Source organism: Gallinula chloropus, assembly GCF_964237585.1.
Source record: "Gallinula chloropus genome assembly, chromosome: 1".
Taxonomy (NCBI): domain Eukaryota; kingdom Metazoa; phylum Chordata; class Aves; order Gruiformes; family Rallidae; genus Gallinula; species Gallinula chloropus.
This window is the reverse complement of record NC_140085.1, coordinates 182,303,051-182,329,886: the sequence shown is the minus strand read 5'-3', so window position 1 is coordinate 182,329,886 and position 26,836 is coordinate 182,303,051. Positions and strand designations below refer to the sequence as shown.

The window sequence follows — 26,836 nt, the reverse complement described above, 5'->3', positions numbered from 1 at the left end:
TTTCCAGGGATCCCTCTGAAAGCTCCCACAGACAGAAGCGTTCCCCTAGTCCTGCAGACCATTCTGGCAGTAATTCTTCCCCTTCCAGGGAGTATTCACCGCCTGCTGCAAGGCGAAGGCAAACATCCCGAGCTCCAGCCAAGTCAACCTCTCACAAACATAGTTTCTCACCCTCTCGCAGGTGGGAGGTCAATTGCGTGGTTTAATTTCCATGAATAGTTCTAGATTAGGAACTTCCTCTGTTGGTTTGAGTAGTTTGTGTCTGTTGTGGGATCTGTGTGCCTCAAAAGACTTGTTTGGGTGTTTTTTTGCTAAGGTGCTACATTGAGAGTACATGTCTAGTCAGGAACATGAGTTGTGCAGGCTTTCACATACCAGTTCCTTTGAGGTGTTCTGACTTCAGGTGGAACTTCAGAAGTATCATTCGAGACGTAGTTGGTCTGTGATGCTTTGGGAACTTTCTTTTTTTCCTCACCTTTTACCTTCTTAAAAAGTATAAAATGTGACAAGTCTTCTATCTTGGAAAATGGGAAGGGTCAGAGGTTCTCCATTCTGTAATGGCCGAAGTGATATGCAGATCCTGGCTCTACTGATACTTTCTGAAAAGCAAGCACAACTGGCTAAATGGTACAATACGAGGACGTGTTCAGGGACTCTTCTTGCAGGAAGCATTAGGGGAGGTAAAATCCTGCTCATTCTAGGGTCCTTAGAAAAAATCATTTACCGCCCATTAAAAAGAAAGGAGGAGGCTTCTTATTTTGGTCTGAAGGAGTCTGTAAACTTAAATTTAGAATGTCAGTGCTAAACGCTACTGCAGTTCTGTGATTGTATAGTGGAGAGGGAGGCATGCTTATTTTCTGCACTTTTGAAGGGTGAGGGGAAGACGCCAGATCTCTCATATGTCTGCATGCTGATAAACAAGCAAAATAAACCCCATCCATTCAGCAGTCCTAAGTTGTAAGCAAGCTTTTGTCCCGTTGTGGTGACTCAGTTCAGCTAAACAATGTTGTGCTGTATCACTGATGGACGTTTTCTCCAATTTGGATTGTTTATAGGGAAGGGAATAGAGGAGGCTGTTCTCCCTGCAGCTGGCATTAGTAAGGAGGCTGAAAAATACCTTTGCAGTACCCTTCTCCACATTTTTTTCTAACCTACTTCAGTGTTTTGCTCAGTGTTTGTGGGTTCTATGCAGACATAGCAGGTGTGCGAGAGAATGTTAAGCAGGGAAGATAAATGGGATGTCTGATAGAAGCAGAGAAGGATCAAACATTCATGTTTGATAAACCTTTAAGTAGATAGGCATGCAGTTTTCAGGAGCTAGACCTAAATTGTTTAAAGATCAATACATGTAATAAAAGGTCAGAAATGCAAAAGAAGAAGACTGCTTTACAAAAAATTGAATACTGTTGGAAACAAAAATTCCCCTCGGGTAACACTATAAAAGTTACCTGCCTAATTTTACCATTAACTCTAAAAAACATCTTATATTGAAGAAAACAATTATTCTTGGTTTGGGGATGGGTGAGATCACTTTTTTCCTGATTTCTCCCTTCCCCTGGGAAAGCGTTCTGTTAGCTGAATAATGTAATTTTGGTTGGACAATGTCTTCTTGGATACTAAATAAGCTATAACCGTTTACAGGTAAGTATATCTTTGGTACCCTTAAAGGAAAATTAGTTTGATGTTTTATAAAAACATTTATTTTCATTAGATAGAGACTAGAGAGTGCACAAGTTATTTTAATCCTTTTTTTTTATTTGTAGTATATGGTATCAACCTTTCAAAGTTATTACACGTGTGCCCATTCCAAGTCTTTGTTGCAGGTCTGCTTCCCCATCAGGTCAGCATCATTCTCCTATATCCTCCAGACATCACTCCTCTTCATCACAGTCAGGCTCCTCTGTTCAAAGACATTCTCCTTCCCCACATCGAAAAAGAAGTCCTTCTCCGTCCTATCAAAGGACAGCTTCCCCGCCTGCAAGGCGATCTTCTTCTCCCTATCCCCCACACTCTTCCTCGTCTCCTCAAAGGAAGCGAAGCCCTTCGAGACATCGATCTCCTGGAAGAGAGAAGGGAAGGCATGATCGTGACCGAACGTCACAGTCTCACGACAGACGCCACGACAGGCGGGATGGTATGAATAAAAGTAACACTTAATCTTAATTTTTCTTTGTTTTCAAATTGCATTTTGAATCTTGATTTTTCAAATTCAGACATTGTCTACACTTACCTCAGACGTCTGTGTTGCTGGTGCTGTTTTCAGGGCCTGGTGCAATGGCGTATTCTTGATAGGATTGTTTATGTAGGCTCAACTGATAGTAGAAATCCTATAGGCATCTATGTGTAATGCAATGGTGGCATCAGTGCGTAAGTGATCGCTTGGTATCAGGCATATACTAGTGCATTAGCTGGATGACAGCCTGATACTTACAACAAGGTGCCTAAATGCTAATCCAGTCCTCACTGATTGCTCCATCCATTGTCTTTTAAATTGACATTAAGTAGGTGTATGCAAAGAAACAGTCATTCCCTATGGAAATCTATAAAGCTGTATGAGCAGTTTGTGATGGGCAAACATGCTGTTTGTCTCAAGAATCAGATTACAAAGATTGCATATGTCAGGTTTTTTTAGGCTAGCTCTAAACTTAACTTTTAAAAAAAAATAGGAGAGCATTGAGGTCTTTTAAACCAAGTAGTCTATAGCACAACTTTTCTGAAAACGTGTGGAGAAAGAAAAGGAATCAGGCTGGGGAGGAAAATGATCGATCCTACCTTAAAATTACTGTGAAGTACTAGCTCTCTCATAGGTTTGAAATTTATTTTTATTATACTTCCTCTCTTTTGAACAGGTAAATATTTAAAAATTACCAAGTCACAGAAAGATCTTTAGGTAGATACCCAACATAATCTTCTCCTACTTACATATAATTTTGATTTTTCTGTGTGTCACAGAAGTATGTTGTGGCTGTATTATTTAAATGTTACTTGTCTTTTTTTGTTTGCTCTGATGAAGCTAGGTATGTAATGTTCTTTCAAACATTTTACAGAAACCAGAGGGAAAAGGGAAAAAGAAAGAGAAACCAGAGATGATCGTGATTATGACCAGGAGCAGAGCAACTCCAGGGATCACAGAGATGACAGAGAATCTCGCGATGGAAGAGATCGGAGGGACACAAGAGACAACAGGGATCGGAGGGAAACGAGAGAATCCAGAGACACTCGAGACTCCAGAGATACGCGGGATTATAGCAGAGACACCAAAGACAGCCGTGATCAGAGAGACTCGCGTTCCACGCGAGATTCCCACGACTACAGAGACAGAGAGAGCCGCGATGCCCATAAAAAGGATGACCAGTATCAGGAGGAGTCACGCAGCTATGGAAGATCCCATGGCAGAGAGGAGAGCTCTCGTGCTGAAACGAGGAATGACTCCAGAAGTGACTCCAGAAACGAGAGCAGAAGTGATAGAACTGGTAGAAGTCGAGGCAGAGGACCAGAATTATCTGACAAGGGTATTGTATGATTTAAAAAATTAGTGTCCCTATCATTGGAGATTGAATATTGACATCCATATTATCTTGGCATTCGATATGGAAGTGCTGCCAAATCAAACAGTTCATGCTTTTAAAGCTATCTTTAATTCTTTTGTTATTAAGTTAGAGCAGTTGCTTAAATTTATAGCACTTCTGTGTTCTCTATTCATTAAAATAGCACAACATTGGTATTCTGCCACTCCATATTTAAACAAACCCTAACTGTTGCAGCACTCTGTTTCTGTAACCCTAGATTCTTCCCATGGACTACAAATACAAGTAAGAGGCTGATGTGTAATGGAAGATTTGTAGGGGGCAGTGTGTCTGAAGTGCTGGGCAGCAGGTGTTTTGTGTTCTTTCAAAAGCAACTGGTACTTGAAAACTGTCTTTCACACCCACCCACCTACCTTTCCTAGCCCCTTCTTGATTGACCAAATTAAAAAAAAAGGTGGTTTTTTCATGTTTTTAGGTGTTTTTGAAAGTCTGATTCACCTTGCCACCTTTTAGTCATCTGTAGTAAATACAGTTTGGCTTCCATAGGGAAATGCCGTACAGTTTTTACAGGAAAAAAAGGTCTCTACTTTCTCTGCTTATTCCTACTGTTCTGTCTATAAGCTTACATCCTGCTCAGAACAAATGTGAACTGGCTTTTGGACTCTTCATATTTCTAGTCAGGAGACCTTTTGCTATGACCAGAGAATGGTGATCTAGAAAGTCTTGAGTTTGCAACTTGAAAATAAGAACTTAACAATTAAAACATGTGAAATCTGAGTTGTTAGTTAAGTCAAGTGTAATGCTACAATTTCTGTTTCCATGAGCATTAACTCAAGTTTATTAAAAGTTACTACTTTAGTTGCTATAAAATGTCAGTGAATTTCCTTGTATGTGGAAGCTCATCTTTTATGTTGGTACATCTCCATTAGGAAGTCGGGGGACCAGAGGATCCCAGGCTGATGGTCACAGCAGTAGTGGAAATTACCATGACAGCTGGGAATCAAGAAGCAGCTATGCTGATCGGGATCGCTATGATAGTCGAGATCAAGCAAGGGATTCCTCCTTTGAAAGAAGACATAGTGAACGGGACAGGCGTGACAACAGAGAAAGAGGTATTTTTTAATGCATAGTTTTTCACATAACATATGTAGCCAAGTGAATTTGAATGAATGTGTGTATTGCTACCTCCTTTTTTTTTCCTTATTTCACACCCACTCCACTAATGAATAAATAACTCATTTAACACGGTACACTGGCACTAATTCTATCCTTGACGTAAGTTAACTTTTCCCTACTAAGATCTCACTTTGGCAGTGTGTGCATGAATGCTGTGGCGTTTCTCAGTTCCTGTGGCTAGATTTTTGCACTTTCAGTTTTTATTCATCCAAGTAGTCTTAAACAAATGAACTTCCTCAAGAGATTTCACTGTACAACTTCAGTGTAAAATATTTTTTCTTCTTCTTTGATTCCTCCCACACTCAATGTACATATACACATAACCTTAGAGTCATGACTGCATTTCATTACTGATTCTGTTTGCATGGAAACATTGTACTTTTGCTCTGTAAATTACTTGAATGTGTTTAGGGAAAGGCTGCTAGACTGTTTGTCTGACTGTCTGACTGTTTGACTGATCTATTATTGCTTCTTGTGACGGGTTCTGCTTTAGTTTCTGTTGCATCTTCAAGGCAGGATTTTAACAAACCTAATCTCCATGCTTCCTTTTTCTTGTCAGCTGAAAAGTTCTACAGTCTGAATGTGTCCTGGGGGTTGGCTTTTGCAGACTAACTTTCATCTCTTCCACCATGGCACACCCACTAAATCCTAGATATACTATGAAGTAATTTGTGCTTTTCCGTATCACAGAGTTCTTAATTTATTAAGAAAAAACATTAAATCCCTACCCCACCAAAAAAGGAGAAAATAAACCAACCAGAAAAAAAACACCCTTAGAAGTAAAAATATATCATAACAAAAATTTCTAGAAGGGAAGTTGCTTTGAATGGGTTATTTCTTCCTTTTTCGGGGTGAGGGGATGTAAAGAGCTTGAATGTAAATAAGATTTTTTTTTTTTCTTCCTTAAAAATTTAGTTTGCTTTCTGTGATAGTAAATCCCCTTCAGAGTTATAATTCAGGCCAAGGTTTCTGTAATTAGATCACGGTTTATAACATTTGCTCTTCAGAGAAGAATGGAGATAGACTTTGGTGTTTAGTTCTCTTTAATCTCTTTAGTATTTTTTTAATATGATTTTAAAATGTAAGCTTGCATATTTGGATTTTGTTTATGCAACTAAAGCAAATTTGTAGGTGTTCCAAACAACCGCTAGAACAACGTTTCAAGTAATGAAACACATCAGACTATCCATGTTTAATCGTATAATGCACTTCCAATGTCTTGATTCATGTCAGAGTTTCGTGCAGGGTCTTTGTCACCAAAGCTGACGTAACAAGCAGGAGTTACAGAACTCCTTTATAAAATCTAGCACTTAGTATGCACAATAAATCATACTGTAATGTTATAGGCACCATTAAAAGAACATGCATGACAGAAATACCACTCGAGTTTGCTTTCTGGTTTACCTGGTAACAGGATAGCATTGTTAGTGTTAATTTACTCAGAGATGAAAATTGATTAAACTGACAGAGATGCATATTTTATTGATTTAGTCCTGTTCAAACTCTGCCTGCTTCACCCCTGGTCAACATTGTCTCAATTTGCAGGGAAGTGCCCTAGCCTCAGAGTAATGGACCAAAAAATACTGACCTTCGTTTCATGCCATTTTTGTTCTTTTTGTACAGTATTTTTAGCATATATTGGGGGAAAATAGTTTTATTGATTCATTATGATTCAAACACTACTAACATCAGAGTAGAAATTGTTACAATGTGGTCAGCATTTATAAAAATATTTTTTAAAAATTCCAAAATATAACTAAAAATGCGGCTAAGTCTGTAAATGCCATTAGATAAAACAGGTTTCACTGTCCTCCTGGATGAGTCATTTTCTATATAAATTTACTTTTTTTCAAGACTAATTCACTGTCTGAACATTGAAAAACTCTACTTCTAAAACTGTAAGGCTCTGCAGTGAATCCATATGGAAACTTCCAGTAGTTCCGCTTACTTATGGCATCCTTGCCTCTCCCTTTCTCATGGATTTGGCTGTGTATTCTGTGCTGGGATCTCTTCTGTGAAGAGACAGGCTAGTATTTCTTATTTTGCAGTAACATTTAGTATGTGTTATAAATAGTATGAGTTCTTACAAAGCCCGTGAGTCTTAACAGTTTGAGGAAGTAAAATTTTCATGCAGAAATCTTTAACACTTCATTTTCATATGTATATCATTCAGAGTTTTTTAAGACCTTATATCTGATTTTGAATCTTTGACTGATGCAGTAGCAATAGGTAGGCTGTGGGGCGTATAATTATATTTTGAAGCCGTTCAGGAAAATCTGATAGAAAACAATTTTTTTCTAGTAACTTTTGACTAAAATAAGGAAAGGCCACTTCCTGAATATTGAAAACAACTTTCAAAATTAGTACTGCTTTTTATCTTTTTCCCTCCCCAAAGAGAATTTCCAAGTTTCTGTAGGGAGTTGCTTTTCATTTAATGTAAACCGATATGTAGATTATCAAAACAAAAGCTCTCAGGTTTTTATCAGTGTAGTTGAACCAGTGTTGTGCCCCTTTAGCACTTGGTAATCAAATCTGCCTCTCTTCACAGATCAGAGAGCAAGCTCACCAGTACGACATCAAGGGCGAAGCGATGACCTCGAACGGGATGAAAGAAGGGAAGAGCGAAGGGTTGATCGGTCTGATGATAGGAGAGATGAAAGAGCCCGGGAAAGAGAGCGAGAAAGGGAGAGAGAGCGTGAGAGGGAAAGAGAAAGAGACCGGGAAAGAGAAAGGGAGAAGGAAAGAGAGTTGGAACGAGATCGTGCTCGGGAAAGGGAGAGGGAGAGAGAGCGGGACAAAGACCGTGACCGTGAGCGGGACCGAGACAGGGACCATGACAGGGACAGGGAACGAGAGAGGGAGAGGGAGAAGGAGCGAGAACGAGAGCGGGAGGAGAGAGAAAGGGAGCGCGAACGTGAAAGAGATCGAGAGCGGGAACGAGAAAGGGAGAGAGGTCGGGACAGGGATAAAGAGAGAGACCGACAGAGAGACTGGGATGACAAAGACAAAGGAAGGGAAGACCGCAGGGATAAGAGAGAAGATATCCGAGAAGAAAGAAGTTCACGAGATGTCCATGAGGAGAGAAAATCCAAGTGAGTTGATCTGAATCTTACTTCAGTAGAGCAAAGTGGGAGGGGGGGGATCAGTCTTTTACCGTTGATATCAGTAAGTTACTAAGCGGGGGGTGTCCTAAGGAAGAAAATACCCTCTTTATGCAGAGGCTCAGTTTTAGCTAAGTCTCCCCTGTATCTGTGTGGCACATACTGGTGGTCCCAAAATCAATATTACACTAGTGAAGTTAACCTGATGCTTTGTTAGTGCAGAATTGTGGAGCTACTTAGTTGAGTCAGACCATGTAGTTTTCCTCTCAGATTACACTTGTGTGGTCTTTTCTTTAGTAATGCAGCCATTCTTGGAAGCATAATATTAGACTGTGGTACCTGTTGAAAACTTTCAAGACAGATAGCAGCTAACTAAGTCAGGATTTATGACTTTGTTCATTAAATTTCTGTGGAACATAAATTACCTTTCGCATGACAAAATTTTAAGTACCAGAAGAATACCAGTGAAGGTTTGAACAATATCCGGAGTAAGTGCGTGGTGCTTCCTTTAAGTGTGTAGCACTCATTCTTGTTTTCATTCACCATAATTAAATTGTCGTGATTCCATCAATAATAAGCAAAGCACTGTTGCCTTCAACAGCTGCTTGGCTTGGAAGTAATTAGTAGCTTTTGTGTATGGGCTCTCCCCCATCCTATTAGGGAAGGAGTAAACAAGTGTCTAAGTGGGGGCTTGGTTGCCAGCTGGCATCAACTCACTGCAAGGATCATTGGTACAGGAAAAGTTGATTTTAGTAGTGTCTTAACTTTAAGTCAGATGATAGTTGTCTTAAGTGTTAAGAGTTTCAGTTTAAGATACCTTACAGTATGATCAGAAAACTGAAATTTTGGAATAACAACTTAGAAAACTACAAAGATTTCTTGGCATTCTTAGATATGTTGCCATCTCTATGAGGTGCTTGGTCTTCAAGGATTGTATTGATGATAAACTCAATTACTGAATGTTTTCTTTAAAGAATCCTGAAGAAATTTGACTGTATGTGTTTCTCCTGCAGGAAGCGTCACAGAAATGAAAGCAGTCCAAGTCCTCGTCAGTCACCAAAACGTCGCCGTGAGCACTCTCCTGATAGCGACGCTTACAACAGTGGAGATGATAAAAGTAAGTAAGGCTTGGCGCTCCCTGCAGCAGGATCCAGCTTACCCTCTGCCTATGGAAAATAACTTGCAACGTTAAATAGAACAGGGGGCAAGCTCATTTTTATGAGCAACGCCATTTGTCTTAATCTATATGCTTGTCTTTATTTAGTCACTATGTTATGTCTGCTAGGTGATAGTAGCTTCCACACCTATTGTTTAAGATACAAAAATGGACCAAAAATGGAAACAGTCTGTTGCTGCTGCAGCAGTAGAAAAAAATACATGTAATTGAAATAATGGATTATTTGTTTGATTGACACTTTTGGGCGTGCACAAGATACCAAAATACATCTTTTTCCCGTTTTGTAGATGAAAAGCACAGACTTCTGAGCCAGGTTGTACGGCCACAGGAATCCCGGTCACTGAGTCCCTCTCATGTTGCAGAAGAGAGGCAGAGTCGCTGGAAAGAGGAAGAGCGGAAATCGGACAGAAAAGAAAGTTCCCGGCGTTATGAAGAACCAGAATTCAAAGAGAGGGTTTCTTCAGCAGATAAGCAGAGAGAGCAACAAGATGTTTCAGAAGGCTCCCGGTCCAGGATTCAGGAAAATCTTGGACACCGTCCTTCTGAAGAAAGGGATGCTTCTGATAGAATGCATGATGACAGCAAGAAGAAATCTAAGGTACAGAAAAAGGCCACAAAGAAGAAGAAAGATGATGACACTGGGGCGGAAAGGTATACTAATGAATCAACAACTGAGGAGAGCCAGGTCTTTTCACCCAAGAAAGGTCAAAAAAAGAAAAATGTAGAGAAAAAGAGGAAGAGGTCCAAGGGTGATTCTGAAGTTTCTGATGAAGAAATTGTTCCACATCATAAAAAGAAGAAAGGCCCAAGAACCCCCCCTGTAACAAAAGAAGAATTGGTTGAAGCACCACCTGAGAAAGCTGTGGCAGAAGCCCCCCAAAAAAGAGAAGACACAACATTTAGTGACTGGTCAGATGAAGATGTTCCTGAACGTGGTGACATTGTTGTTCCAGAAAGAAACACTGAGGACTCCCATAGAAAAAGTCACAGGATTAGAGGTGAAAAGGTGGAAGCTCCTCATGTTACTATTGATGATGGAGCTCACCGTAAACCTGTGGATCAGAAACGCAGCAGCAGCCTTGGGAGCAACCGAAGCCATGCCTCAAGCAGACTCAGATCCCCTTCCAATGAGTCAGCTCATCGCAGTGGAGATGACCAAACTGGACGGAAGAGGATCCTGCACAGTAGCTCCAGAGACAGGGATAGGGACAGGGACAGGGACAGAGAGAAGAAAAGCTTAGAAATCACTGGGGAACGGAAGTCCAGAATTGATCAGTTGAAACGAGGGGAACCCAGTCGCAGTACATCTTCAGGTAATGAGATTCACTTTAGTGAGACTGACCTATTGTTCTGTATAAAAGTGTGAAGATAGGAATACCAAATCATTCTTGCATGGCTGTATGTGCTCTTTTCATTTGTAATTTGTGTGAAGGGAGAGGGAGGTGCTCTCTGCCATTCATAGTAAAACTAGAGTGAAGTAAGATTCCTACAAATACTACTGTGTTTGAAAAGCGGATCCTTGGAGGGCAAAATTACCACCTTGTTTACACCAAAACATTCAGTCATAAAGTAATTTATTCAAAATAACAAAAAAAACCCAGAAAATGTGTGAGCGCACAGAACACTGAGGTAGATTTATCATCTAAGTAATGTTCTTAAATTCATTAATAACATTCAGTTTTATATGGAAATGCTGAAATCCATACAAAATGAATATGCCTCTTCGCTCTGTGAGAGATCCATTATCATCTCAGGAGCTATTTTCACTGAGGTAAATCTGTCATTGTTAGGCATACTTGTAATGCATATGGACATCATCTTTGTTGCAAATCGAAATAATCACAATTTACTTGTTTTATTTATGTGGTTCCTGTAAAAAATGTAGGTAAAACATTTTAAAACTTAAGCAGCATCAATAGGAAAATATCTTCCTCCTGAAGTGCTTTGGCTCTCTGTTCTCCTCATGGTTATGTCCCTGAGATTGTTTTTCTGAATTTATCATTTGCTAGCCAGGGCATTCTTAGCTTTTAGAATAAATGTTTTAAATATGAGATGTTTGATTGTTTATTTTTCCCCCTGCCTGAATTTCTGAGTTTGGCTTCTGTCACAGTAGAAAGTAGCCACTAAAAATCATTTCTAGTGGGTGAAATACAGTACGTTTTTAAGTAAGATTAGATCTATGTGCAATCTGAAGGCATTAGTAATTTGAAGATGATGATTTTAAGAAGTATGTTATCATACCTGAATCTTTAAAGTGTTTTAGTCTAGTAAAATGGTATTAGACTTTTGTGTTGTAATCATAATGATATTTAAAATATTTTGTTCAGATCGTCAAGATTCAAGAAGCCACAGTTCAAGAAGAAGTTCTCCTGAATCAGATCGTCAGGTCCATTCCAGATCTGGGTCTTTTGATAGCAGGGAAAGGCTCCAGGAGCGAGATCGACATGAACATGATCGAGAACGAGAGAGAGAGAGGAGAGAGGGAAGACAGAGAGACTGGGACCGAGATCTTGACAAAGACTGGCCAAGGAGCCGGGAGCGAGAGAGGCTCAGAGAACGAGAGAGGGAGAGGGAAAGGGAAAAAAGACGGGAGCTGGACAGAGAGAGAGACAGACAACTGCCTGAAACTGCTGAAAGAGAGAGAGACAGAACTCTTGAGATCTCCTCTCAAAAAGAATCCATAAAACACAGTGAAACAAAACTGGACAGAGATCATGAAAAGGAATTTGATGGTGTTTGTCGGGATTCAGCGGCTTCAGAGAAAGAAAGAACAGACAAAGATGTGGGATCTTTGCCAGGTTTTGAAGACGGAAATGAAGCTGAGAAAGTGGACAGTTTAGAAGGTAAAATATTCTGGGAAAGCACCCAGACTGTCAACTATTTTATTCGTTCTGTTTTAGCATAGTGCTGAACTGAGCTACAGCAGAGTAATTTTGCACTGAAAGGTGTATTTACTTCAGCTTCTCTATTGTGAAAGCAGACACAATAAGGGAGAATTGTGATGAGCGTCTTCCTGTTAATTGTATTAATGTTACCTGTTAATTTCTAAAGAAGACTCAAGACAAAGAAATGGATACGGTCTGAGGTATAATTTGCCAAGGTCTAACAACCTTAAATAGGCAGTTTGTTGAAGAATCTCGCCAATAATTGTTCGCCTTGTTATGTAATTTTAAGATCTATTTCTTCATTTGGAAGTGACAGGAAATGAGTGGGGAAAAGAACAGAGTGACTTGGAACTGTTATTTGGGTTTGGTGGTGGTTTGTTGGGGTTTTTTTTCTGTAGAATCCAGTTATCATAGAAATGATTGTCTGATTAGGTGAAACATGTATGGTTTTGTAAAACAATCCAAAAATGGCTTTCTTAAGGTAATCTTATTAAATGTAGCTTTAGATTGCTGGCTGAGAAAACACATTTAGGATTAATAGATAAAGAGTTTTAAATAAACTCATAAGAGTTTGTCACATGGTTTAGACAGCTTGAGCTTTGCATGGATAGGGGGTTTGGAAGGACTTTTAACCTATATCAACAACATAAAAGGAACAAGTCTAAATCCAGAGTAAGAGGTGTAAGTTATGGTTGTGTTCAGTGAGTTGTTATGGGCTTTTTTGGTGACTGCAGGAGTTGTCTTCTCTAAAGTCTGTTGAGAGGAAAAAAGGCATTGTAGAATTTGGAATTTTTGGATATTTGGAATGATAAGGCTTGAAGTCCATAGTCTTAAGAAAGAGAAGCGAATTAATTAAGCTTTTGCTGTTTTACATAAGGTAACAAGACATTGTCTCATCATATTTGCATCGTTAATAAGAATTATCAGTAGCTGTTCATTGTTAATTTTAATGTCGTCTGGAGAGGATGATGAGGAATATTTATTACTTATTATATCTCCTACTTGATTACTCGCAAAGTGGTCATTAGGGTTGACTGGTGCAATTCAGAAAATTCCATTTAAGGAGATTATCTGTAGAGTGGAAGCACTTATCAAAGATGGTATTTGGAGTGAGCACAAGAAAGTGTGCTCTGCCTTGCTTGATAGAATTCAGCAATTTTTAAGCTAGAGGAAGGAATGGTGCAGGAAATCTGAGAGTACAATGTGTTAACTTCAGAGAAGAGTTGTGAAAGGCTACTCCTCTATGTCATCTGTTTCAGAGAAGGTGCCTGTAACTGAACTGCTTTTGGATGTTAAATGTGTTGTTCTTAGGCCTAGCCTTTACTCAGACTTCTTAGTGTCTTAATGTATATTCTTTGGTATATTTTTCAATGGTTGTGTTCTAAATTCTCTGAAAACTATCATCTGCAGGAAGACATGTTAGCCTAGGGTTATTTTATTTGCACAGAGAAGTGTCTTTTGTAAAATATTAGATGGCATTTCATTTTACTGAAGCATACTATATAGCATGTTTGTGGTTTTTCTAAGATTTCATGTACTTTATTGTCTTTTGTGACATTGTTACTCCTGTTTGCATTGCTCCTTGTAGCAGACCAGTATGCTGTGGTTTTAATGCAGAATTAATATAAAATTATGTTTCTGGAGAAAAAAAAACAAAACACAACCAACAGTAAAATTAGTGATAGGAATATAATCTATAAAATATCAAACTTGGATTTGAAATTCAAAATTGTGAAAGTAATTTTTTGAACCATGTATTAAGAACTATGGGTTATTGTTTTTAATTGCTTCATACAGCAATTTTTTTAATGGTTCATCTGTACTATCCAAGCACATGGTTATGGTGAGGTGATGGGGAGGACCCCTGTAAATTGTCTATTTTGTATGACACTGCTCATTGCAAATACTGTGGTGGAGAACTCTTTAGAGCAATAGAGTTTCTGAATGCTTAAATCATAGAATCATAAAGGTTGGAAAAGACCTTGAAGATCATCTAGTCCAACTGTCCTTCTACCACCTATATTACTCACTAAACCATGTCCCTAAGTATCTCATCCAATCTTTGCTTGAACGCCCCGAGGGACAGTGACTCCAGCACCTCCCTGGGCAACCCGTTCCAATGCCTAACCACTCTTTCTGAGAAGGTATTTCTCCTAATTTCTAACCAGTACCTCCCCTGGTGCAACTTGCAGCCATTCCCTCGTGTTCTCGCTACTTATCTGTGAGCAGAGACTGACCCCCAGCTCACCACAACCTCCTTTCAGGCAGTTGTAGAGAGCAATAAGGTCTCCCCTGAGCCTCCTGTTCTCCAGGCTAAATAGTCTCAGTTCTCTCAGCTGCTCCAGCCTTGTTGCCCTTCTCTGGGCATAGTCCAGGGCCTTGATGTCTTCCTTGTAGTGAGAGTCTTTGCTTGAATCGAATCTTTCACTATGGTAAGAGAATTCTTTCATCAACTGCAAAACACAACATTTGAATGTCTTGAGTTTCCAGGTTTTAAGTAATATGTTTACACATACAGCACAGGTGTTTGTATATGCATATAGTATATGGGCATGAGTGTAATAACTACTGAAGAAATTTGTCATGGCTTTCCAAAAGCTCTTCTTGTTACTTCCACAGAGTATAAAACTGAATATTTGCTTCATTCAGGGTCTCTTGAACTTTCTTGTGTTTTGGGATTTTTCTTATTTCTTTCTCTTGTAGAGGCAGTGGATTGATTCCTGAGTTTGGATTCATGTGCGAAAGCATCTGAAAGACTTTGTGGCACTTAAATTTGTATTATTAGCTATATATCAGATATCAGATAATCAACACGTGTTTCTTCTGAGTAGTCTTCTATGTGTAGTTTGACTAATACTGCACCCAAAAAAATGACCAAGATGTATAAAATTCAAACTGCTGCATAGTGTATGGGTGAACTAACTTCTATGTTTCCATGAGTTAATAATACTAGTTTTCACGTTGAATATACTTGTGTACAAAAACTCACAGTTTAGTTTACATGAACACCCTTGCGTCAGGCTGCGTAAGGGATTTTTAGAAAACAAGAGTGATTGCTTTAAAGCTACAGCCTGCATCTGTCTCTGTAGGAGGAGAAGATGAAGCAAAGATTGATGATGTACAGTCACTGGGCTCTGGAGCTGGAGAATATGAGCCAATCAGTGATGATGAACTGGATGAAATTCTGGCAGGTGATGCTGAAAAGCGGGAGGATCAGCAAGAGGATGAGAAGATGCCTGGTAAAAGTATAGCAAAACCTCTTTATGCTTATTTGAATAGAAAGATTAGATACATTTGCATATAATGCTGACAGTGTTTCTGAATTAGGAATGCCATTTGTATGCTCTTCAGTATTTCTCATTTATTCTGTAATAGGCAATCCTGAGAAGTATAGAGGTAAGTAAAAAGTACTGGGAGCTGTATTGTGAAGCTAGGAGGGTAAGCTTTTTGGTTTTATAAACATGTTTTTATTTATCCAGTTTGGGTTTGATCATTATTTGGAACTGATAATTTTATGAACAGGTTCTATCTGTGCTTGAATGCTTCCCAGATTGAATGGGAAGCATGTAATCTTGTAAACTCAGTTGGGTCATCTGGTCTGTATGGTTGCTCTTCATATTTTCTGTGATAAACATAGAAGACAAAGTTGTACGGTTATTCAATAAATAGAATATCTCCTTTGGACAAAATATATAATCCAGCATCTAAAGTTGAAATACAGGCTTTTTTAAGCATTTAATTTGGATCTGTCCTAGCACGTTTAGTTGTACTGTGACTTCTGTGAATGCCTAAGTAATGTGCCCAAATCTACTGGCTAGAGAGGGTTCAAGCAGCCTTCCACAAAAGGGGCTGAAATAAAAATGAAGGAGAGTCTTGGGGTGCTTTTGGTTTTTTAATCCAGGAAGCTTTATATTTCTCTGCTCCTTTTCTCCACCAGCCAGAGTTTTGATTTCTTACCTGACATGCCTGAGTATCTGGCTTTGAGAACTGTGAATCCGTTTAGGAGACAGGGGATATACACAGCATATGAAATAAATCGACTGTGGTAGGAGGTGATGATGTGGTAACTCATTCTCTGTCAATGTTTTTGCAGATCCTGTCGATGTCATAGATGTAGATTGGTCCAGTCTTATGCCAAAGCAGCCTAAAGAACCACGGGAGCCTGGGGCTGCGCTTCTGAAATTCACACCAGGTGCTGTTACGTTGAGAGTTGGCATTTCCAAGCGATTGGCAGGACCAGAACTCTTCACAAAAATTAAAGAGACTTGCCAGAGGATGTTAGAAAAACCTAAAGGTAATTGTTTCCACAGGGATTAAACTGTCTTTTGTACTTAGTGAAAGTCCTTAAAAAATGTGCATTAGTTGATTATTTTAGGTTTCAAGACCATAGGAAGTGTATAATGAGTATTGTGTGAAAACTACAGGAGTGCAATACAGATGTATGTCAACCAAATCAGTGTTTTAATTCCAGCATTGGTGGTGAGTTCTTGAATAATAGTCTAAACAAAGCTTTTTATTCTAGTGGAATATTCTTTTTTGTGTGACCATTCATGCTTTCCCAGCCTAAGGTGTGTCAACAGTTTTTTGGGGAGCTAAATAACTTCTGCAGTCATTAGTAATGATACTGTGAGAAGTGCTTTTGTGCTTTTCCTGTACCAAGTGTGTACATTTCCTCTGTGATCTGCTATGTGAAGGTTCCTTATATTCTCAACTAAGGCACAAATAGGGTGCCCTGAAAAATTAACAATTTTGAGGAAGATATTCAATGTGACTTTCAGTGAAAATGTAGAGTTTTCACTTTGAATTTCTTCATGGTGCTATAGTTTGTTTCCCTGGTTTAGCCCTCAGTTTAGTGTTCCCTTCTTTGTTCTTTTTGTGGATGAAAAGTTTCTGGTTGTACATGGAAATGCAGAAAAAAGGGAACAATAGCTTGTTTCAGGGACCTTTTTTCTTTTCTTCTTAGAATTCATTTTCTTTGGAAACAAAACCCTGCATTGTGTAATGGAATTGAGGTTTGTAGCTGACTTACCCTCTGTCTGTTACATGCAGTTGTTCCCTCTAGGGATGTGGACGTGCTTGGTTGCCAGCTGTGCTCAGCATCCGACACCTGGGCAGATTCTACACGCTTGTCAGTGTTACCTTTGAAGTGGACTTTTTTTGTGTTGATAGTCTACTGAGGCTGTATTCATGACTTCAGTGCAGTTCTCTTTAACCTGCCCTTGAGTTCATCTAACTTTTGTGTTTCTTTTCACCTTGTTTAAAAACTAGTCTTACTCAGCATCATCCAAATTCTCAGAGGGGTTTAATACTGCGTCTTTGTTTTCTTCTGTGTGCATTCTGCCAAACTGCTGTAGCAGTCTGATTTCAGCTACTGGGTTTTCCTTCCCCAGGTTTGTTGTTGTCTCTAGTTCTGTGTTAGATTCTCTGCTGAACACCAAATCTTTTACTATATAGATTTGACTTAGCTATATACTTCCCCATCCCTTCTTCGATTTTCTTCCTCTTTATTGTAGAAGGGTTATAAATCAGTGAGCTGTGGTCCAGCCATGTGTGCTTTTTTTGGTCTTTGCATTTTGTAGAAACAGACTTGCTGCAGAAAGTGACTAGCCTCAGGATCCATCTTTGGTGTTAAAAGCGTTCTAGCTGCACACTGTTTCTTTTGATACATGTATTAAAGAACTAACCCTGCCACTTTGAGTACGTTAACAAATGCTTCAGATGAGCCAGTAGAAGGGGGTGGATAATCAGTATCTGTCGACTTGTTCTCCAGGTTCATCCACCATGAATTATTCTGCATAGTTGTATTTAATTTCTGCATAGCCAGACAAACCCTGTGTTGACACAGGTACAGTTATCCGATGTCTTGCACAGAAGTGAAACTTAAACTACTTTGTGATTAACACGTGTAATAAATGCCGTTCGTCACACATGCTTGACTATCATATAATGAAATGACACCCCCTTTTCTGTCCCAGAGCTGTCAACTTGATTTTTAGGCCATTCAGTGATTGCTTTCTCATCTCAATAGGCTTTCTGCTGCTGAAGCTACATACAAGGACGTCCATCCTTCCCTTTAAAAGGTGAAGGATGTGTTTTTTAATAAACTGCAATATCCTTTTTAGTAAACCTTGGTACTGTTTAGAAGGCAGAAATACAAATAGTAAAACTTCACAGAACTTCTTATTACTGTATATTGCTAGTTAAAAAATACTATATATATGTTGATCTCTGCAAACACCAATTCTTTCTAGATGCAGAAAACCTTTTTGAACATGAACTGGGGGCCTTGAACATGGCTGCACTTCTACGAAAAGAAGAGAGAGCAGGTCTCCTCAGTAACCTGGGTCCTTGCTGCAAAGCGCTGTGCTTTCGAAGGGATTCTGCAATTCGTAAGCAGCTCATGAAGAATGAAAAGGCAAGTGGTTCATTTACAGGGCTTGGTCAAAATGTGGAAACACTGTGCAAAGCATTTCTGTAGGGAGATAGTTTTTGTGCCATGTTCTGGAGTAGACTTGTTCCTACAATCTCTCTGAAGTCTGTTCTCTATTATTTAAAAGGGTGTTTGGTTTTTTACTTAGGATGAGAGATTAAGTTTGAGACCAGAGGTAGGTCCTGTTTCTCATTTTGAGGTTTAAAATCTGGAGGTACATTTTCTATATTTAGAGAATACGTAATAAAAATAATTTCAGAGACAATTGTTGAATATTCTCCTGCTTCTGAGATTCCTTATACTTTTATAAGAATTAAAAGATTCTGTTCTTCCAAGTTAAAATTGTAAGAAAAAATATGCTGACCATCTTTTGTGTTGCAGTAGGTTTTTGGATCTTGCGTGCTGATAGAAAAATCATTAGTTCTTAGAGTCTTTTCTAAGGAATATGTATGATTAAACCTCTAAATTATTTAGAGTCCTTGAGGTTAATTTCAGTTTACAAATTAAAAGCCACTGGTTTAAGTTCTTTTTTTTTATTTTTCTTTTTTAATTTCAACAGGGTGCAACGAAGCAAACTTACACAAATTCTGCAGCTATGGACAGTGACTTGTTACGGTTGAGTCTACGGTTATTCAAGCGAAAGACTGTGTGCCAAGTTCCTGGGCAGGAGAAGACAGAGGACAGTAAAATCCCACAACCCACTATCCAGCAAGAAGTGTGTGTGTCTTGAGAGAATGACCACGGTGGCACTTTCTGGTTGATTTCCCACTACTGAGGTTGGTTTTGATGTTTTAGAACTGTTTGGTTGGAAAGCAGCTGTAGAAGATGGAAGAAAATAATCCGTTTGTACACAGATAAGAATTACTGGGTTTGGATGTGAATAAAAGGGGTAAGAAATAAAGACTTCTGTATTAAATTTGCTGCAAGTTTTGTAATGTTGAATCTCACACTGTAACATAAAATTGTTTTATGGTGCATCAAGTGTAATAATGTGAAAATGTCTGGTTTTAGCAGTTTATAACAGCACCTGATATTAAAACGAAGAAAAGTGTCTGCATATCTTTTCTCTTGTTATAAATAGTTTTTTCCCACCACCACCCTGGTCCCTCAGAGCATGTCTGGAATTTCATAAATAGCTTGCTTCCTGGGAGTCTGCCTACCTCCACTTTCCAAATCCATTTCTTACCATGACAGCCTCTGGTGTGTATCTGGATTTGGACAAAACTTTAGCTCTTTCCCATCTTTAGCATAGGTTTTCTCTGATAATTAATTTCTGGACACAAAAATCCGGTGTAGTTTCTTAAGGCTCCCCTTTGTGGAAGATCTTTTACTTCTTCTCACCAACAAGAAGTGATTTATGACCAGTTTTTAGATGCCTGTAGTTATGAGACTAACAGCATATTGGACATGCCTGCTGCTTACGAAGGAGGACTAGTGCTTATGTTGTTGCATTCTGTTAAATATCAGGGCAGATCAATCCCATGCAGCAACCTGAGGGTGTTTAACACTGAAGTTTCAGGAGTTTTTGGATGTCAGCAGTAATGACAGTGAACAGTGACGTTTTGTTGAGTGTTACAGATTTCAGGGGCCTTGGTAGCGACTTGTCAAGCCTGGACTCAATTTCATAAGAATTGTTTTCAGTTTGAGAATATCTTGTGTGGGATCTTTGGGTTGTAGCAGTCAGGTATGTTTAAGTAGTCTGTGGAGGGCCTTCGTGTGAAACCAAGACTTCTAAAACTTGAGATTAATTCCACACACACCTCTCTACTTTTCCTGGGTTTAAACCTGAACTGTTGCTTTGAATTCTGATCAGAGAGAGTGGTAAAGGGAGCCATAGCCTAAACTTGATACCGGGTTGCTGAAAAACAGCTTGGCTTTGTTGTTCTCATCCAGGTTGAAAATTGGTTATGAACCATTAAATGTTTTGACAGTTGGTTTATATTAATTTCTTGTCCATTTTTTGGTTTTGGGTTGTTTTTTTTCTGCTGGAACCAGCACTCTGAGGTGGGATGTTGACTGTACAGTTTAACAGCAGGCCAGTCATACATCCCTTGTGATCACTGACAGTCAGTTTTGCTTCAAGCAAAGGTCAAAATAAAAATAACGATTCTGTTCAAACACAAAGCTTTCTTAATATGATGCTTCCCTACAATGCCTGATACAGAACTTTCAGTAAAATGTTCTTATACTACATTTAAAGAATTGTTGTTAAAGAAAATGTGAGGGAGTTTTATTTATATTTTTGTAAGTGCCCACATGCTAGTGTGTATGTACTTGTATCAAATATAAAGGACATGACAAATTTCTACCATTTGTTTGATTCTTATTAAACTATATGATCCAGGCAAAACTTTTATCTTCCTAGGTTTTTCATTTGAACATTTTTAAGGGATTTGGGGGGTTATTTTTAATGTCATTGTGTTGCAGTTTTGTGAGGCTGTGCTGCTGAGACGGGTTTTTTAAGCAGCAGTTAAGAGTTTTCTGCCAGCCTAAACTATAAACAACGAGCAAGTCAAGGCCAAAGTCGTGGTCCGAGAGATAGTCAAGCGCCTCTGAGAATCACATTTAGGAGAAAACAACCCGGAAGCAGCTGCATTTTGCCACCGGAGAAGGGAGCGAGAAGATGTAACGAGCTGTGCGGACACCAAGGCCAGAGAAGGGTGGGGGAGGAGGCGGCCCAGGTGCCAGAGAGAAAGATGCCCCTGCAGCCCATGGAGAAACCCATGGAAAAGGCCGAGACCCCACCTGCAGACCGTGGAGGGGCTCCACGCTGGATGGAGCAGGTGGAGGCACAGAGGAGATGCTGTGACCCTACGTTGGAACAAGCCCCTGCCAGCACTTGCAGCCATGAGGAGAATCAGAGACACAGAGATGAGCGAGAGAGAGATTTGCACTGGAACAGGTTTGCTGGGCGAGGCTGGAGACCCCACAGAGGACTGGGACTGAGAGACACTGTGATTTATGACTGCCTGCCACAGCAGTGACCCACGCCAGGGCAGCTGGTGAATAGATAAAGCCCTGGGGAAAGGATTCATATTGGAGAAGTTTGTGGAGGACTGTCTCCTGTGGGTGAGACCCCACGGTGCAGCAGGGGGAGGGTGTGGAATGAATGCTCCCCCCCTCCACCTGACCAAGAAGGAAACCAACTTGCAAGGGACTGACGGAAGCCCCCATCTTCCTGTCCCTGCCCCCCTATGCTGCGAACAGGGGGAAAGAAGGGAGCAAGATTATGGCTGAAGGGAAGTCTGCTTAGAATGAAAGGGTGGGGTGAAGGTGCTACCAAGAACCCCATTTTCCCCAGTCTCTGCCCCTCCCTGTACTGTGAACAGGGGAGAAGAAGGGAGCAGGATGACTGAAGTCTGCTAAGAAGGGAGTGGTGATGGGAAAGTGTTTTAAGATCTGGTCATGCTCCCAAATCCGGTCTTTTCTTCACTGTTCTTTGTAGTTGTAGTGTAGTGTAATAAAGTAGGTAGTTTCTCTCTTCTTCACTTTGTGTTGAGTCTGTTTTGCCCATGTCATTGCTGACAGAATGATCTCTCCCTGTCCTCATTTTGACTCCTGAGCCTCTTAATATGTATTTTCTCCCCTGTCCAACTAAGAAGAGGAGTAACAGACTGACTTTGGTGGGCATTTAGCCTCCAACCAGGGCTAAACCACCACACATTGGTAGTTTTATATATGCTTATAAAAAACAGTGTGTCTTTTAAACACACTAGTACTTTAACCCGAGCATGAGTTAACAAACCTGTTTTCTTTGGCATTTAAATGCATTCTCACCTGGTTTATAGCTACAATAATGCTGCCTTTAAGCTGAAAGTATTACATCATTGCTTCCAATTATGTTAAAGCCTGTTTTAATCTCTGTCTCTAAAAGACATAAAAATGTTTGATAGCTAGAAACAGCCTTGTCTGAGACTGCAGTACACAAACTAGATTCACTGTGTGGCATTTAATTACACTGTGCTTACTTAAACACTCTTCCTGTAAAACAGTCAAGGTGTATATATGCACTTAGTTTGCAGAAGAGTATTTCACGTTACCCTGGAAAATGCAAAATAAAACAGGTTTGATGGGCTACTATGAGCAAGTCATGAAGTGCTAGTGTCCCACTGATGGTAAAAGCCAGAGCTGACCTGTACCGTCATTTGCTGGAATTAAACAAAAAAGGTGCTGAAATTCCCTCTGGATTTCCCTTTGGTTTGATTTGATTTGCAGTGCTTGTGAGTGGTGAATTACATGATGGCACTGGCAGAAAATGTGCCTGTTTCTGTGGGAAGCACTAAAATCCTTCAAGCAATTCTTCTCTCACCTGGCAGGAGTTACTGCAAGTGTGAAATTCCAGTGTATGACTCTTCCTGGTCTCCCATGATTTTAATGTAAAATAGTGTATAGTTTGCAGAGATTCTTCCTGGCAGGGAATGTAAGCTCCAAAGCTGTCTTCAGGGAATTTTATAGTAACTTCAGGAAAAGGAAATTTACCCACATACTGGTTAAAAAAGAAGAAAAATAAGATGTGAAACTTTTCTGAACCTTCCAACTTGCTTTAGGACCTTCTATCCCCTTTCCTGTGTTGGTCACCATTTGTCATGTGGTCTGCAGGCCCTTTTAACCTATTTCTGCCTTTCTCCCTGCTTGTCTCCTAGCTTGATTCTGAGTGGAAAAGAGTAGATGGAAGAATTTTGGTCCCGTTCTCATCTCACAAGGCTTCAGCAGCAATTCAGAGGAGCCTGTAACGTTTCGGCCAGCGGTGAGAGGACAGGGCTGAACGCGCACCTGTCCTTGCCTGCCTCAGCTCCGAGTCTCAAAGCAGAGAAGCATCTCTCCCCACTCAGTTTCTCCTTTTAAGCCGTGGCAGCAACTTTAAAGTGGTCCCTGTGCCAAAGCAGAGATGTCAGCCCTCTGTGCTGCTGAGCCCATGCTGTGCCTAGTTGGATGATAAATTAGTTTGAAGCACCCCCGAGGTGCAGAAGGGAACGAGGAGCGGCAGGAGCAGCAGCTGCCGCATGCGCTGGCAGGACGAGGCAGGCGTTTGCCCAGGTGAAGCGCTGTGCCCAGCTCTTGCAGCCCTAACCGATTCGCAGACAGAGCAGATTTGTAGAGCCTGGAGGCACAAATGGGGCTGTGACCTGTATGGTGGGATGTTGTCACGTTCATTATCTCAAATGGTACTTTCAGGCTATTACTGCTTCAGCTAGTGTGGTGAGGTACAGATTTTGACAGCGGGCCATCTGCACAGCCTACTCAAAAAGGCAGTGTTAAGAGTTCAGGCAATTTTACTAAATTAGGGCTTTTTGTTTGAATTGCCTTGACATAGTTGTTCTCCCTTCTCCGCTGTAGGGATGTCCTTCAGCAGAGGAGCTGAAGCTGCCCTGGCCCTAGGAGGCAGGGCGCGCAATATATATGTGACTCAAACAGTTGCTGCCAGCTTAAAGACTTCAGGAACCTCCTTTGTTTCATAGTGACAGGCAGAGTCTGATCTTCAGAGGGTCTTTGTGCAAACAGTTGTTTTTACCCTACAGGCCTTCGCCCTAATGCTAAGGAGAAACCCAAGGAGATGTTACCAAGTAACTTGGTCTTGGCACACACATTCTGCTGTAGGTATGGGCTTGTGGGCAGTGTGGTAGAGGAATTTATTCTCTTTTTTTTTAATGCAATGTCAGGAGACAGCTTGAGAATGGCAAATGTACTGTTATGGTAATAATAAAAGGATCTAAATTAAGTCCTAATCTCAGAAGTAATGTGGCCTAGCATCAAGATGCAATGGATTTCTTAGGCCAGACTGACCTCTTAAGAATTTGGAAATTTGTCCCATCAGAATCAATACAGGAGTCCAAATGTGTGGTGACAGAAATGCTAAAATAGCATTCAAAGAGCGAATGTCTCAAGTTTTTTTGGAAGAAGACAGTCTTTTCTAAAGAGCAGCCAGTTTCATAGCCTGTGCCCAATCGGAAGGAACCAGCAGATGATTCAGAGGGACGATAAGTGCTTTCCGAGGAAGTTTAATTTCTTGATATCAGCTTTCACTGTCAGGAATACACCTACCACAGGCTTGCTTTTTCCTTAGTAATGAAGTTAAGGTATTATCTTTAAAGACATCAGGAGACCTGCTTAGAACCAACTGCTGAGTTACAATGAGATGGGCTGCCAGATTCTAAGGGTGTGTTCACATCTGAAACGGTTGTGTTGGTTGCAAACATGCAGCTCCTGAACAAGGGGGAGGATTGAAGTAACCGGTAGCGGATGGGGATTTTAAGAAAGCTTGCAGTTTGGGGCCAATGGAAAATGCTCTTCTCAATCTACTTAATGATTAAATTTGCTGTTTGAATATATTCTGCATATGAGGGGTGCTTGGCGAACTGCAGAGACTACTTGGCCAGCAGATCAAGAGAGGTGATTCTCCCACTCTGCTCTGCTATGGTGAGACCCCACCCGGAGTACTGCATCCAGCTCTCGAGTCCTCAATGCAAGAAGGATGTGGACCTCTTGAAGCAGGTCCAGAGGAGGGATGTGAAGATAATCAGAGGGCTGGAGCACCTCTCCTGTGAAGACAGGCTTAGAGAGTTGGACTTGTTCAGCCTGGAGAAGAAAAGCTTCAGGAGAGACCTTATAACGGCCTTCCAGTGCCTGAAGGGGCCTACAGGAAAGTTGGAGAAGGACTGTTTGTAAGGGCATGGAGTGATAGGACATGGGGCAATGGTTTTAAATTAGAGCAGGGGAGGTTTAGATTAAATATGAGGAAAAAATTCCTTGTGAGGTTGGTGAGACACAGGCATAGGTTGCCCAGAGAGGTAGTGGAGGCTTTGTCCCTGGAGATACTCAAGGTAAGGGTTGATGAAGCTCTGAGCAACCTGATTCAGTGAAGGTGTCCCTGCTTACTGCAGGGGGGTTGGACTAGATGGTCTTTAAAGGTCCCTTTCAATCTAGTGCATTCTATGATTATACTTGAGGAAGGGAGCTTTAGAAATGGGACATGACTGAGTAGTATGAGCTGTAGTTGTTGGCTTGGGAGTGAGACTTCACACATCTACAGGCCATGAACTCTCTCATCAGAACATGGAGACAGAAAGATGGAGGTGTGCTGACTGGGTGCACAATGCACTGGTGAGAGCACTCTGGAAATGGGCAGTGTAGTCCTAATGTGGCTCCAAATGGGAGTTTCCAGCAGGGAGAGGAGTGGGCTTAGTACTCTGTAGTATCTCTGAATTCTCACCTAGTCTTTCCTGGTTTGCTCCACTATGCTTGCAGAAGTTGGATTCAACTTAAAGATGCACAGAACCCTGAAAGGGAGGAGAAGCACAGGTTATATGATTGCTATTTCCTAAAAAAATGGGAAAGTGAGAAAAGGGGAGAAAAAACTGAAGAAAGTCAGCAAAAGAGCAGGTGAGCCTAAGCTGCCCATAGGTACCTTTAAGATGGATACTGGAAACCCCCTAAGGCCCAGTTCATGCAAGATTTATCTTCTCTCTGAGTTGCAAAAGTGCTTTGTATCAGCACGAAACCTGCAGTCGCCTCTATCTTAGACACCATTCCTGTGTCTGTGTCTTGCATGCTCACCAAGAGTGTGTTAACAAGAGGTTTCACAGGACTTCTGAAATGTCTCGCATAAGGTTACTAGAAAAAATTAAGCTGTGCAAGTGAAGGCTAAAGAAATTACATGAATTAAAAATTAGCTGGGAAACAAGGTAAAACAGAGGAATAAATGATCATGTCGCATCACAAACAGCTCACACTGCGTGACCTCCTTGTACATTTGTGATTTGGAAAGGAGGTGACTGTGAAGGAAGACTAGAAAACTTGCAAATCACAGTTCAAACTGGAAAAAAAGAAAAAAAAAACAAACCCATGCTGCCATGTGGCCCATTCATTCGGCTCATTTCAAGTCCTCCTGCAAGGCAGCATCAAGATGTGCACATTGACACATCACTGAAGGGGAAAATTTAATCGAATTCTATACCTTATAGTGCCATAAGTTAGCAATGCCAGTGCCAGAAGTTCCCTGCAAACTTTAATCTGATGTAGAGATGTGTGTAAAGCTAAAGATAGAAGAATACACAGAAAATACGACGTACACGAAGGTAGAAACTGCGCTGTAAGTAGGCTCCTAATGCAAGAAAGCTTATTGCAAAACAGGTGAGAACTCAAGGAAGGCACAGAAGATCTCATGTCAAAGGTATTAAAACCCTTGGGACTGTGTCCTTAGAAAGGTAAGGAGTAATAGTAGTTTTGGTTAAAATACAGGACAGAGCAGTCCAGGAAAAGGAGCTTGGAAGATACTTTTTTCCTGCTGCTTATGATGGAGCCAAGTCATAATTCAGTAAAGTCAGAGTGGCAGAATTGAATAATAAAACAGAAATTTTTGTTTTCCTCGTGGTGCTTAATTAAGCTGAGAGTTCAAGCTGTAGGATGCTGCAGAAACTTAAACTTAGTAATATTTCCAAAAGGATTGAGCATGCTGCGAGTGTAAATATAGCTGTTCCTGGGAGGTAAACCAAGACTATAATACCTTATAATATATTAATTTATACACAATGAGGTGTATG

The 26,836-nt window shown here is 40.4% G+C and overlaps 1 protein-coding gene across 1 annotated transcript in view; it reads left to right on the top strand.

Moving 5' to 3' along the window:
- Nucleotides 1–20,895, top strand: part of ZC3H13 (zinc finger CCCH-type containing 13) — a gene marked incomplete at its 5' end in the record, with an annotated part of 39,050 nt that extends 18,155 nt beyond the window's left edge. The window contains 12 exons of the mRNA XM_084280322.1: nucleotides 8–181; nucleotides 1,824–2,134; nucleotides 3,048–3,512; nucleotides 4,457–4,639; nucleotides 7,252–7,795; nucleotides 8,818–8,921; nucleotides 9,269–10,294; nucleotides 11,309–11,824; nucleotides 14,956–15,105; nucleotides 15,960–16,160; nucleotides 18,118–18,281; nucleotides 18,856–20,895. Of these exons, the coding sequence (XP_084136448.1) occupies nucleotides 8–181; nucleotides 1,824–2,134; nucleotides 3,048–3,512; nucleotides 4,457–4,639; nucleotides 7,252–7,795; nucleotides 8,818–8,921; nucleotides 9,269–10,294; nucleotides 11,309–11,824; nucleotides 14,956–15,105; nucleotides 15,960–16,160; nucleotides 18,118–18,281; nucleotides 18,856–19,026 (4,009 nt within the window). The 3' untranslated portion in view covers nucleotides 19,027–20,895. The remainder of the gene's footprint in view (nucleotides 1–7; nucleotides 182–1,823; nucleotides 2,135–3,047; nucleotides 3,513–4,456; nucleotides 4,640–7,251; nucleotides 7,796–8,817; nucleotides 8,922–9,268; nucleotides 10,295–11,308; nucleotides 11,825–14,955; nucleotides 15,106–15,959; nucleotides 16,161–18,117; nucleotides 18,282–18,855) is intronic.
- Between the last annotated feature and the right edge of the window lie 5,941 nt (nucleotides 20,896–26,836).